Raw genomic sequence first — 14449 nt, 5'->3', positions numbered from 1 at the left:
ACTAGATTCTGTGCGCTCCAGTTTTAGCGAATCTCCCCCACTGTCAACTTGCTCATCCTGGTCGAAGTGCCATTGTGTTTCTTAAGGCCCCTGACCTCCACCCCAGTTATTCACTCCCTCCTACTCCTGCCTCTGGTGGATCAAAAACCTGGTGCTACCAGGTATGGGGTTCATGTGACCTTCTCCCACTGATGGTGCTTAAATCCTGCAGCTAATCACTGGAGTGAATGCACTGCTGGCATGTGAGTCTGAGTGTGTGCAGCATGTCAAGTATATCCCTTCCAGCTTTCTTCTGATGTCTCTGGGCTCACGGATGCCAAAAGTGAGTGGGTAAACTAGATTCAGATCAGTAAATGGGCATGCCTCTTACAAGCACAGTACATGACTGCAAGTTTTCTATCCGCGATTAGCATGGGGGGGGGGGGGGGGGGTGTTGTGCTGGGTGCTGCAGCACTATCACTTCTAAATCTGCAAAGTTCCAGCAGCTCCAGGTAAGCAGGAATTCTTACCCAGTCACTTCTTCCTTCACTTATACCACACTTGTGGGGCTATTTACTCACTCACTTTTATCCTTATTTATACACTCCTTTTATATTAGATCTCTGCTGTGGTTGGGTCAGGGCTGTTTTTGTTATGTTATAGGCAGACGTCCCAACCAACAAACACACAATAGCCCCACCCCTAGGGTGAACTAGAGAATTAAAATGTGTATCATGAAACGGGCTTCTCGACTAACTCTGAAGACAAATGTGTGTTTTAAGGCTGGGCTCGCAGATGTTGCGGCTCACAGCAGGAGGTCCGGTGCGTCCCTGTTTACCAATTCAGGTGCGAATCAAGTCCGAATTTTTGCCAGAATTCGCACCTGAATCAGAACCAAAGACTCACGGGACCCTTTCCAAATGCGGACCACGGCCGCCCTGGAGGTGTGTAAACCGGCTACATTGCGGGGAATGTGTGAACCCAGCCTTAAAAATGCTTGTTATTGCATACAGGTGTTTGACTTCTGTTTGCACTGGTTATAGCCTCCAGGCTTGAGGCTGGGTTCTCACTAGAACATGCAGCGGCTCACAGCAGGAGTCCAGTGCGTCTCCATCCACTTTTTCAGCCTGAATTCTGACCTGAAACGGTCCAAAAGACGCACGAGGCTCCTGTGCAATTCACACCAAAGCCGCTGCAGAGATGTGTGAACCTGCTCCATAGAGAGCCAGTCACAATCTCCTGCTATGCGACTTGGATGCGGGTTTTACGATTTGCCTAAGTGTGAACCTAGCCTAAATGTTTGCCACTTCTGTGGGTGTGAGCAGTTTTAATTTACTGCTAGGTCTGAGCTCCTAGTTCACTGATTCAAGTGCGAATCGGGACTGTATTTTTGCCTGAATTCGCATAGAATTACTTCTGTTCCAGCTAAGACTTTTGGTTATGTTCAGGTCTAGAGGTTGAAGGGGGTCCTCTCATTCTATACAAGTTTTTTTGATGTGGTTCAGTCTCCAGGGTGCTTCCACTGAATAGATGTATAATGGACATTAGCCAATATGAAACTGCATGTATATTTGTTCTGTGTGAATAGGGGCATAAACGACTGGTTATTGGGCTTTTTTATTTTTTTTTCCTTCTCCAAGTTAAATGTTTTATATTCATAAGAATTGAGGCAATCAGAAAATACCACATTATGGCCACGAGATGTAGCTGTTGATTATAGAAAATAAGTATCCATTTCCTATGATCATCTTTAGATGGCTATAATGTGGTATTTTCCCGATTTTACTTTATTCTTATGAATAAAAAACTTTTTTGACCTGGAGAGGAAATTATTTGGTACCATTCCTTTTTTGTCCCCATCCACACAAAGGATGTACATGCAATTTCGCATGATAAATCGCTCTGCAAATTTTTATAGATGCATCCCTATGTATTCATTTGCATATTTGGTTTCTCCCATATTTCATGTGCTGTCTTGGAAGATGACAGGGAAATCATAGTTCATTGCCTGGTAACTCAATTTCCAGGAATATTTTGGGACAGCAGGGAACTTCCTCATTATTTCAGTGACTAGGAATATGTTCTACTGTTTTTCCTATTTTTTTTTGTACTAAGGTAGTTAGTCTGAGCATGCCACAATTAGTCTTGACAAGTCTCCCTAGGAAGGCCTGGCTTGTTCTGCTTATTTCAAATTGGGCTCGATTTAGAGCCATTGTAGACCCTGCTATCTGCACGAGTCACGTCTGACAAGTTTTCCGGACACCAAGAGAAAAACGTGACAGGGGAGGGAACTCCCAGCTGATTGACCGCCTCAGCTCTGTTCATGTGTGCTTTGTGGAGAGGGGTTGTGGCCCTTCTCTCCAATCAGCTCTCAGAGCTCTCCTCACTGAGGTCTGCAGAGTATAACTTCAGCTCTTCGTCCCTTGTTTTCTGACAGCTCAGACAAGCTTTATAAATCCAGACCTTTGAAGGGATATATAGAAGAGGAGGCTGCAGATAAACAGGTACAAATTAGGCGGATTTGTCTTATCTCAGTGTATCGTCTGAGGAAAGTCACTAAACTGGGTTTACGTAAGGGTTTAAAACTACTTTAAGAAAACCGTTTCAGTGGCCTGAATTCTTAGTTAAGTTGTATACATTAAAGTTGGTTGCAGTTAAAGTAAAGCTGATTATACCCTTTCCACAGGTCTGTGACATATTTACTACTTTTAGTTTTTTCATATTTGTGAGTTTTTTTTTGGGATACCTGGTAAACTTCTTCAACTTAAACTACCGGTATTGTATTTTTATTATTTGTTTTAATATAGACTGTGTGTTGGAGGCAGCAGCTTTGAGCAGGCAGCAGCAGGGGCAGTGCTGGATCTGCTTGGGGACCAGGCTGAGGATCTCAACAAAAACAAGACTATCCTGAAGTGGTGAGTTGATGGATGGGTTGACATTCCTTGTATTACTAAACAGAATAAATGTAAAGTTTACAAGTTATCTTTCACAATAAATGTGGGGACTCCCTACTAACTTTAATAATGCTTATTTTTTTTTATTTTTTTATTTTTTTTGGCTGGGGGGCAGGGAGCGGCGCTGGGATTTATTTTTTTAAAATTGCCCACTTCCTTTTAATATAAATATGACGCTACGCTTAAACATATACTCGCTTTGTCTTTCCATTTAGGGATCGTAAGAAAAAGAAGTTTGTGGGAGCCGGAGGACATGAGGATAAAAGGAAAGTAAGGACAGAGAGTGGAAGACTGATCAGCAGCTCTTATAAGACAAACAAGTATCCTTTTGTGGCTTATTTATTAGGTTGTTATAGTTATCTTAGTATATTAAAGGCTTATTTACACCACTCGGCGCTAAGCAGCTAATGAAGTTAATTGAACATATATGCAGCACACATATATAAAATATGATTTCCAATGTTAATGCAAATGACAAATTTCAATGCATATATATGTAAAGCAGCCGCTGAACAAATAAACACAGATGTAAACAAAAAGTAAAGATTTTTGGAAAACCTGGGATACTGGACGTGGCACCAGCTTAAACCGGACTATAGGCAAGGATTAAAAGATAAAGAAGCTGAAGAAATTAAATTTTGTTGCTAAAAGTGCTTAAAAACTCTCTCCCTCTGTAGTCAGCTGGTTCTTTTGCTTACAGCCTTACGCTTCCACACGAATGGCTTGCCTGATTCACTTCTTCTAATTTCCAGAATGAACTGTTGGTTTATATACACACACAGGTTTCTCTGGCACAAATGCAGGTCAAAAAAAGACCCTGTGCAGTTACACTTTTTGAAGGTGAACGCATAATTGATCCCTACTTGGTTAAGCTTGCACCTCTACCAGTAGGTCCATTCCTTTGTTTAAGAAGGGTTCCTTTCAGTCTTCTAATATTAATCCCAAGACAGGAACATACGATTGTAAGACATGGATGTCCATTCAGCCAAGACTGGCGCCAAGACCTTTTCACAGTGATGTTAAGACATCTGGGTCCAGAATGTAGTTTTCAGGGGCTACAAATTAGTTTGGCATTCTACCTCCTCCACTTCATGCTCTCCCACTTGTCTCCCTCTCAATCATAGTGAGCAGATCTGCTGCAGCAAATCTTGGAGAAAGGGGTCATTACCCCTGTACCAACAGAAGACCACTTTCAAGGTTTCTACCTCATAGTTCCCAAATTGAATAGGGAGTTTGACCCATTCTGGATCTGGAGACACTCAACTTGTTCCTACATGTTAACTTTTGCATGAAAATTTCTAGGTCAGTTCTTGCCTCAGTAGACATCCAGAATGCCTAGCTGCACATTCATGTATTTCTATCTTAACACTATCTGCATTTTGTAGTGGGCAATCAGAATTACCAGTTTGTCACTCTTCCTGTTTGAAGGACTAGTCCTCCCTTTCAGCCAGCAGACAGTGCAGGCTTGGTAGAACTTCGGTTGGATCCTCAACCTCCAGATTTCATTGCTAGATGCATCTAGATCTAAGACTGGAGTACCTGGGTCCGATGCTGGACATGGCTTTCTCTAGAACCTGCTTCATGACAGACTTCTGTTCCTTTGTTCTTGTACCAGGGTTGTTGGTTCGAATCACCACCACAACACTACCTGCCTGTACTATGTGTATGTATGCGTTAAGAACCTTAGATTGTAAGCTCCTTGTGGGCAGGGACTGATGTGAATGTATAATTTAGATGTAAAGTGCTGTGTAAATTGATGTTTATAAGTACCTATAATAACAATTTCTGCTTGCTAAAGGGTCTTGGGTCTCAGGGTGACCTCCTACGAAGTGGTACCCAGTCACTCCATCCACCCATTGAACTTATCATAGATCTTTCCCCGTTAGCAACTTTGCTGGAAAAGTCTATTGCCATGGCAAGGAGAGTCTAAGTTAGTGACCTGATCCCATAAGGAGCCTGTCTTGGTATGGCACAAGGACAAGTTTGTGAGGCCCTAGACTTTTGAGCCTTTTATTATTTTTTTTTAACCTTGTTGATTATGTGCTCTAGTTTGTTGTTCGCTGTGTTGCCGACCCCTCAGTTGGACTGCTTTTGCATGCCCCAGCCATAATGATTTTATAAAGCCCTTGTCCTGTACTGTAGGATCAGTAAAAGGATTTTTAATTTGCCTGTAAAATCAGCTTTTTTTTTTTTTTTCTTAAGTACTGTACAGTACATCGGATCTTTATGATCTTCCTACTGATTGCTGCAAAACTGAGACTAGCTGTGAGTGGTTATAGGGGATTTCTCTGCAGCCTCTTTTTTGCTATTGTCCAGTCACCTCAACGTAGCTGCATATAACCCAGTCATAATGATTTAACGAAACCTGCATATTGTACTGTACTCCAGGAAATTGATTTTACTGAAGTCAAAATCCAATTTTCTTTTTTTTTTTTGTTGTGCAGCATTGTCTGTAGCTCTTGCAAGAAAATAAAAAGAACAGATGCTTGTTTTAAAGGGGTTCTTAACCCACATGTCTTACTTTATATCATCTGCTTGGTCTCCTAAGGATATGCCCCCCTGTGTGGGTTGTATAAAAAAATAAAAGCCGTATATACCTTTATTTGTGAGCGCTGATCAGCGGTCATGTGACGTGCTGCATCTCTCCCCTCCCTGTCTGACAGATACAGGTCCAAAGGACACAGCACAAGCACTGTGTCATATAACATGCTTTAAAGGAGCAAGATCCATTTTGTTTGGGTTAACCTATGCTTTAAGTCTATCTGTATTCTCAATGGAGAGCTTTTACTTAAGTGTAGTATGAGCTCATATTGGAAAATCACAATGCATGCGCAGTATACACTAACACCATTTATATCAAGTATAGACTTGCATCTTCAAGATAATATCTTGTAATGTATGTAAGTAAAAAAAAAAAACCTAACCCTCCTTTTGTATCTAAATTTGTAGCAGTATTCTCAGTGTCTGAACTTCAGATAGTGTGTAACAAGGTTATGTTTGCAAATGAGTGTGCTTTTAGTCCTTTACAATTTGTAGATATGAGGACTGGAAGAAAAAGTACAAGATTGATGACCAGGACTCTGAGGAAGATGAAGGGATACAGACAGGAAGAACACATAGAAAGGGAAGAGGTAAGTGTTCAGCAGTAGTTGACATTCAAGTATATATTTGAGAGTAGATTTCATGATACTGTACGGAAAATTAAAATGTTACAAAAATGTATAGACAAGCTAGCTATTCTGTTAGGTATTGTGTTTGTTACAAGGCTGGCTACTGTAGGAGAAAAATGTGACCTGACTTGCAGCCTTTACTTAAAGTGATTGTAAAGTCTTATTGTTTTTCTAAAAAAAAAAAAAAAACTTGGTATACTTATCTGCTCTGGGCAGTTGGATTTGCACAGAGCAAATCAGATCCTCCTGTCCCTCCCTCCTGGTGAGTACCCCCACAGCAAGAAGCTTGCTTTGGGGTCACCCAAGCCACAGCTTCCTGTGTCCATTGAGACACGGAGCCGATGCCTCGCATCCTTTCTCTCCTCTTTGGCTGACCGACTTTGACACAGCGGGTTAATGGTGCCGCTGCTGTGTCTTTAGCCATTCAGGAGTGAGAGTCCCGGGATGGCCCAGGCAGTTATGGACAAAGATGGGCTCAGGTTTGTATTAGGGGGGGCTGCTCCACTCAGAAGACTTTTTATCTGAATGCATAGAATGACTTTACAATCACTTTAAGAGCTCTTCTACACCAAGGCAGTTTTCAGGTGTTTTAGCGCTAGAAAACTGAAAACTGCCTCCCATGCCGCCTGCCTCCCATGCCACCTGAAAAGTGCTTTCACGCTGGGGAGGTGCGCTTGCGGGACGTTAGAAAAAGTTCTGCAAGCAACATCCTTGGAGCCGTTTGGGAGCACTGTATACAGCGCTCCCAAAACGCCCCTGCCCATTACAATGAATGGGCAGGGTTTTGGAACGCAGCAACATGGACAGTTTTTAACCCCATCTTTGGGGTTAAAAGCGCTCCGCTAGCAGGCAAAAAGCGCAGCTATAATGAGTGGTGCTTTACCGCTAACGCACAGGCGACCCCAGTGTGAACAGTCTCTAATGCCCACTGTTAGGTCAAATTGATATCAAGAAAGACAAAAGCAGAATATTCCATAGCTCAACTCACCAACCAGTCTGCCAACCGACCAAATTAACCTGTCCAACAGTCTGTGTTAAAAACGGGTTTAGTTAGCACACATTTGCCTTTAAAGGGGATTGGGCTGCCTCATCTATCCATTTAATGCATGTACTTCCATTGTGGAGACGCTTATAAATTCAGTAGCGTTGGGACTGCAAGCAATACACAGGGTGCCATGAAGTGGCCTTGCAGCTTACGCATGCGTTTGCAAATGCGTGCTAACTAAACCCGTTTTTAACGCAGACTGTTGGACAGGTTAATTTGGTCGGTTGGCAGACTGGTTGATGGGTTGAGCTATGGAATGTTCTGTTTTTGTCTTTCATGCGTTTGCCCTTCCATTGCACCTTGCTGTGAAGGCCAGTTATAGGTGGGGACAGGGGCCATTTGTTACAAATGGATATCAAACTCGAAGTCTTTTGAATGGATACTTAAATAATTGCTTTTACCATGTTTTGCACCCTTACTAATTGTCTTCACGCTTGTAGAGTCATTTGGAATTCAAGTGTAGAAAAATAAATATATGGAAATGTGCTACTGTGTAATCCTTGTGCATTGTCAACAGGTGGACGTGGTGGCTCTCGAAGCTTGCCCCGTACAGAGGCATCAGGCCCCCGTGGCAAGATCCGCTCTGAGCTGCGCACCAAACAGCAGATTCTCAAGCAGAGAAGATTACAGGATAAGCAGCGTTTCTTACAAAGTGGTGGAATGAAAAAGCTGAAAAATAAAACGAAGCAGAGAGTACAGGAAATGAGGAAAACTGCTTTTGGCAGAGGGAAGAGCAATGGATTTAAGAAAGGAAAGATGAAGAAAAGATCTTGACACTTCCAAGCAGATAGATAAGCACTTGCCTGGTAATTTAGACCACCACATGGCTCATTTGGAATAAATGTACTTGCTGCGCAAAGGAACACTACATTGGTCTGTATTGGACAGGCATTTAATGGGTTCCTGATTCAAGGCTTGAACAGTTTCAACTTTGCTCAAATAGACAGAAGCTTGGCAAATTTACCTTCAGAGCATGAAGATTGATTTATCTTTTGGATAAAAACAGTCTTCTTCCCTCAGTGGACACAAAAGAATGGAGGCCAAACACCCCAGGACTGCATTGCAGATACTTCTACATCTGGACAGCAAAACATGGCAAACATAAGAACACATGGCTATTGCAAATGGTTTTTGAACCTTATTAAATACATTGGCTAGATTTTCAGAGTTTTTGTGATGTTTATTCTGTTATTTCCAAATGGTATTACCAGTATACGATAACATGGTGGGATTGCTGTTTATTTCCATCGTGTTTATCAAATTTATACATTTGATAAAACATGTTTAATCTGCTAAACCATCACTTGAATAGGGAACATTTTAAATATATTTATTTTTATGTAAGTGGTTACATAAAAATTTCCTTGTGTTTTTAAATAGAATTGTTTACAGTGAATGGCTTTTTCCCCTTTTGGCCTACCTCAACCTGACTATGATTACCCATTGCTCTCCAAGCCCTATGCCAAAGACGGCATGGCTTCAATGCATTGGCACTCATGATGAATAACAACCCTGAAACCATTGTAAGCAATTGGAAAGGAGTTGCTCTCTATTGCACTGTATTTTTACTGTAAATTTGCAGATCTGAATTCGCAGTTAGTGCAGTGGAGAAAAGGAACGATTTCCATGACTCTGTCCATTGTCCTTTCGTAAAGGATAAGCTTCTAGTTCGGATTTGTCAGGACTAGTCAATACCATCTACTCTCCCAGATTCCTTTCCTCCTGGCAGGAAAAAAACACTTGACACTTGTAAACTTGTCTAATGCATTTAGGTGCTTCAAGCGCTTGGGCTTTATGTGATTTCATTGGCCATAATAATTTATTCTGGTTAGTGAAATTAATGCTTAAGGCTTAACTACGCCTGGTGCACAAGTGTGTTTACACGTTTTTAGGCACGTCAAGTGGGTTTTCTGGCAAAACTACTGGACGCCTAGGCTGCATGTGTTTTTTTTTTTTTATTATTGTTTGCCTCAAAACTCCTCTAAATGCCTATGTGTGCATGGACGCATAGGCTAACATGCATGGGCGTTTAGAGGCGGCAAAAAATGTCAAACGCCCTGAGAGCCTATGGCTGATAAAAAGCCCTGGGTGTGAGGGCCACATGAAATAGCCTGGCAGGCCATATTCTCCCTGAGGGCCTTGGGTACATGTGCTTTAGCATATTTGTCTTTTTCTTTGCCTTGGGTTTGACATGTGTTCTAGCATATTTGCCTTTTCTTTGAAATGTATTTCCACATTTGCAGTCAAACTGGGATAATGCCTACTTTATATTTGTTACATGTTCCCATTTGCAAAGCTTCAACCACTTACAGACCGGAAGATTTGGCTGCTTGATGACCAGGCCATTTACCAGGCGATACAATGCTGTCGCTTTAACTGACAATTGCGTGGTTGTGCGACGCTATACCCAAACAAGATTGATGTCCCTTTTTCCCACAAATAGAGCTTTCTTTTTGTGGTATTTAATCACCTCTACGGTTTTTATTTTTTGTGCTATAGAAAAAAGCGCCAATTTTGAAAACAAAAATTTTCGCTATAATGATCCCCAAAATGTTTAAAAAATATATATATATTTCTTCATCAGTTTAGGCCAATATGTATTCTTCTACATATATTGATTGGTTTTCGCAAAAGTTATAGCATCTACAAACTACGGGAAAGATTTATGTCTTTTTTTTTTTTTTTATTTTTTTTTTTTTTTCAGTAATGTTGGTGATCTGCGATTTTTAGCACTACTGCGACATTGCGGCGGACAGATCGGACACTTTTTGACACATTCTGAGACCATTGACATTTATACAGCGATCAGTGCTATAAAAATGAACTGATTACAGTATAAATGTCACTCGCAGGCAAGGGGTTAACAATATGGGGGTTGATCAAGGGCTTAAATTGTTCCCTAGTTAGTGTTTCTAACTTTATGGGGATAGGACTGACTGGGGGAGGAGACATATATTGTTGTTCCTACTTAGAAGGAACAAACTATATATCTCCTCTCCCCAACAGAACAGGGATTTGTGTGTTTACACACACAAGTCCCTGTTCTAGTGCATGCGATCGCGGGTGGCCGGCGGAAATTGCGCCCGGCAGCCACGCGCATCTGGTTCCCCGCCGTGCAGTGGGCGCACGCCTGCTATCACCCTTAAAGGTACAGACGTACTCATACGGTGATTTGCGGTAACAAACCACTTTGTTGATGTATATCTGTATGAGCCGGTTGGAAAGTGGTTAAAAATTGCAGCTTACCATTTTAAGATGCTCCTTTTTTTTGGAAACTGAAAAATCTTAATCTCTTTGTTTATGAGGAGGCTAGGGAGCTGTGTTTTGCTTTAACTAATGCTAGATACACCCGGGGACATTTTTTTAGTTCAACCCAGCTGGCTGAACAAAACAAAAATCACAAAACAGATCACTGTACTAACACAAAAAGATGTTAGTACAGCGATCTCCCCTGCTGGACTATTGTGTTCTGTCAACCCCCCCCCCCCCAGAACACACTGACCAGCGCTCACAGCCATTGGCTTTCCAGCATGCCCATTTGATAAATGACCACCTCCTGTTCGACAGGCTGCTGTACACACTTACCAATTGTCAGCCATTTTCTGTTGAACCGCCCAATACCAGATTATATTCAGCCCATGTGTACCAGCCTTAAACCTGTATGTACTGTGCTTGCAGATCTCATTAACCACGTCAGCCCCGGACCAATAAACCGCCCAAGGACCAGAGGTCTTTTTACAATTTCGCACTGCACTGCTTTAACTGGTAATTGTGCGGTCATGCAATGTTGTACCCAAATGAAATTTTCGTCCTTTTCTTCCCACAAATAGAGCTTTCTTTTGATGGTATTTGATTGCCTCTGCGATTTTTATTTTTTGCGATATAAATGGAAAAAGACCGAAAATTTTGAGAAAAAATTATATTTTCTACTTTTTGTTATAAGAAAAATCGAATAAACTCAATTTTAGTCATACATTTAGGGCAAAATGTATTCAGCCACATGTCTTTAGTAAAAAAAAATGTCAATAAGCGTATATTTATTGGTTTGCGCAAAAGTTATAGTGTCTACAAACTAGAGTACATTTTCAGGAATTTACACAGCTTTTAATTTACGACTGCCTATCTCATTTCTTGAGGTGCTAAAATGGCAGGGCAGCACAAACCCCCCCCAATGACCCTATTTTGGAAAGTAGACACCCCAAGGAAATTGTGGCGAGGCATGTTGAGCCCATTGAATATTTTTTTATTTTTTTTTTGTCCCAAGTGATTGAATAATGACACACAAAAAAAAAAAAGTTTACAAAAAGTTGTCACTAAATGATATATTGCTCGCACATGCCATATTTATATGTGGAATTACACCCCAAAATATATTCTGCTGCTTCTCCTGAGTACGGGGATACCCCATATGTGGGACTTTTTGGGAGTCTAGCTGCGTACGGCACCCCGAAAACCAATCACTGCCTTCAGGATTTCTAAGGGTGCAAATTTTTGATTTCACTCCTCACTACCTATCACAGTTTCGAAGGCCATAAAATGCCAAAATAACACAAAACCCCCCCAAATGACCCCATTTTGCAAAGTAGACACCCCAAGCTATTTACTGAGAGGCATGTTAAGTCCATGAAATATTTTATATTTTGCCACAACATGCAGGAATTTTAAATTTTTTTATTTTTTTTGCACAAAGTTGTCACTAAATGATATATTGCTCACACATGCTATGGGCATAAGTCAAATTACACCCCAAAATAAATTCTGCTGCTTCTCCCGAGTACGGGGATACCACATGTGGGGGACTTTTTGGGAGCCTAGCCACGTACGGGACCCCGAAAACCAAGCACTGCCTTCCGGATTTAAATATAAAATGCTACCAAAAAAAACTGTTAGCGATCGCAGGGATCAGGCCTGACTCTGCGATCGCTGCAGTTATGTGTTTAGTGTTTTGTAAGTGACAGTGATCGATCGATACTGCACTTGGGTGGGCTGGGCAGAGGGGCAAAACGCAGGTGCCAGCAGGTATCTGGGCTGATCCCGCTAACAATGCGTTTTTTTGTAACCCTAAACTGCTGGGGACGCTAGTATAGATCTGATCAGATCAGATATTGATCTGTTCAGATTGTATACCACTACGGGAGGTTTATGCTTTGCGTGTGGGTGTTAGCGGTACTGGCACTAACCTAGCGCTGCCTGGGGCGACGCAGACCCTGACCCTGACCCTAAAACCTAATTGATATCACCCGCCGGGTGATCAGGGGGTTAAACCTTTATTGGGTAATAAAAGGTGGGTGCCCTGATGCTATAAAAAGCAAACTAACCAGAGTCACCCGTAACACTTATACAGTGATCACTGGTGAAAGGGTTAACTAGGAGCAATCAGGGGGTTCAAATTTTTATTAGGTAGTATATGGGGGTCCCTGGCGCTATATAAAAACCTGACGGGGAACCTAAATAACTAGCTAACCAGCGTCACCAGTGACACTTATACTGTGATCGCTGGTGAAAGGGTTAACTAGGGGCAATCAGGGGGTTAAAACCATTATTGGGTAGTATATGGGGGTACCCATATAAAAACCTGGCAGTGAACCTAAAAAAATAACTAGCTACCTAGCGACACTAGTGACACTAATGCAGCGATCAGAAAAATGATCGCTTAGTGACACTGGCAAAAGGGGGTGAAAGGGTTAACTAGGGACAATCAGGGGGTTAAAACCATTATTGGGTAGTATATCGGGGTACCTAGCGCTATAAAAACCTAGCGGTGAACCTAAAAAAAAAACTAGCTACCTAGCGACACTAATGCAGCGATCAGAAAAATGATCGCTTAGTGACACTGGCAAAAGGGGGTGAAAGGGTTAACTCTAGGGGCAATCAGGGGGTTAAACCTTTATTGGGGGGTGATAGGGGGTTACCCTGGACCTAACACTAACTGCCCTGACAGATTTTACTTTTACAACTGACACTGAATGCAGTGATCAGTAAATAAATGATCACTGCAATCAGTGACACTGACTGGGGGGGGGGGGGTTGTGTGCCTGTGTGTGCCTACATGTCAGTGTAGTGTTGGTGCACACTTACTTTCTGTCTTCTCCTCGTAGTCCGGTCAAAAAGACCGCCCCGAGGAGAATGACATCATTTCCTCCTTCATGTGTATACAATACACAGTGGGAGGAAGCTTCTCATTGGCCAGGAGCGATCCAGAGGGGATGGCCAGAAACCAACGGCCATCCCCTCATCACGGATCGCTCCTGCAGCGAAATGGACCGCCATATTCAGCGGAAGGGGGTCCGATCGGACCCCCCACCCGCTGGAAGGCAGGCACGTACATGTACGTGCTTGTGCCTGCCTGTGCCATTGTAATGACGTACATTGGCAATACGGCGGTCCTTAAGTGGTTAATTGTAAACTGCATTTCAACACTATGGGGGTTACTTATGAAAGCAAATCCACTTTGCACTGCAAGTGCACTTAGTAGTGCAGTCGCTCTAAATCTAAGGGGTAGATCTGAAATGAGGGGAAGCTCTGCTGATTTTATCATCCAATCATGTGCAACCTAAAATTCTTTTCCTTGCATGTTCCCCTCGGATCTACAGCAACTTTACTTCCAAGTGCACTTTTAGTGCAAAGTGGATTTTCCTTTAGTAAATAGTCCCCTATATGTCCTAACAAAGGGTTTAAAGATCTATAAGCTGGGCTTCTACATTGTATTCTAGAAAAATCAACCCTACTGTGTTTCCCCTACGAACAGCAAAAAAGCTATCCATTTTGGAAGGGAATTTTCCCCAGAGCGTAGTGAAAGAGGTGAAGTTCTGCTGACTTCTGTCATCCAAACATGTGCAAGCAAAATTTAGAAGCTGTGCTTCTCCGTTTGTATGGAAGGAGGAGACTCAGTCTGTCATTAGCCTTTCTATTGGGGCAAATTCGCACTGAACGTGTTCAGAAATACCATTCAGTCAGCCAAGAATTCTGCTACTAACAAATATTAAAAAGTTAATAAATAAAAACAAAAACTTTTTTTATTTTCTTAGGTACCGTATGCTGTGTGAATGGGAACACCTAAAGAACACAGTGGGGTTTTCTTAAAGTTGACTGCAACTTAAAATATTCTTTATTACATATGCTAATTCATTAACTGGAAAAATGGGATGTCACATAGACAGCCTTTCGTGAGTGTAGATGCCCACAATTTTAAACTTAAAGTATACCTAAAGCCAAAACTTTTTTTTGTTTTTACTTTTTGGATATAGTATGGAATGATTAAAGCCCTTGTCCATTTGATTTCTCCATCTATGTTCTACTAC

At 41.8% G+C, this 14449-nt stretch overlaps 1 protein-coding gene across 2 annotated transcripts in view; it reads left to right on the top strand.

The window, feature by feature from the left end:
* The window catches only part of DDX54 (DEAD-box helicase 54), a 40073-nt gene extending 31766 nt beyond the window's left edge, over nucleotides 1-8307 (top strand). For both annotated transcript variants that reach the window (XM_077461253.1, XM_077461254.1), the window contains 4 exons: nucleotides 2787-2894; nucleotides 3149-3253; nucleotides 5970-6064; nucleotides 7666-8307. In XM_077461253.1, coding sequence (XP_077317379.1) covers nucleotides 2787-2894; nucleotides 3149-3253; nucleotides 5970-6064; nucleotides 7666-7922 — 565 coding nt within the window. In that variant the 3' untranslated portion in view covers nucleotides 7923-8307. The remainder of the gene's footprint in view (nucleotides 1-2786; nucleotides 2895-3148; nucleotides 3254-5969; nucleotides 6065-7665) is intronic.
* Nucleotides 8308-14449: the final 6142 nt, after the last annotated feature.

The sequence above is a fragment of the Lithobates pipiens genome, unplaced genomic scaffold (genome assembly GCF_037356315.1).
Source record: "Lithobates pipiens isolate NorthernLeopardFrog02 unplaced genomic scaffold, aLitPip1_a1.2 Scaffold_3, whole genome shotgun sequence".
Taxonomy (NCBI): Eukaryota; Metazoa; Chordata; class Amphibia; order Anura; family Ranidae; genus Lithobates; species Lithobates pipiens.
Note: the sequence above shows the minus strand (reverse complement) of the source record. Positions and strands in the feature narration are given on the sequence as shown.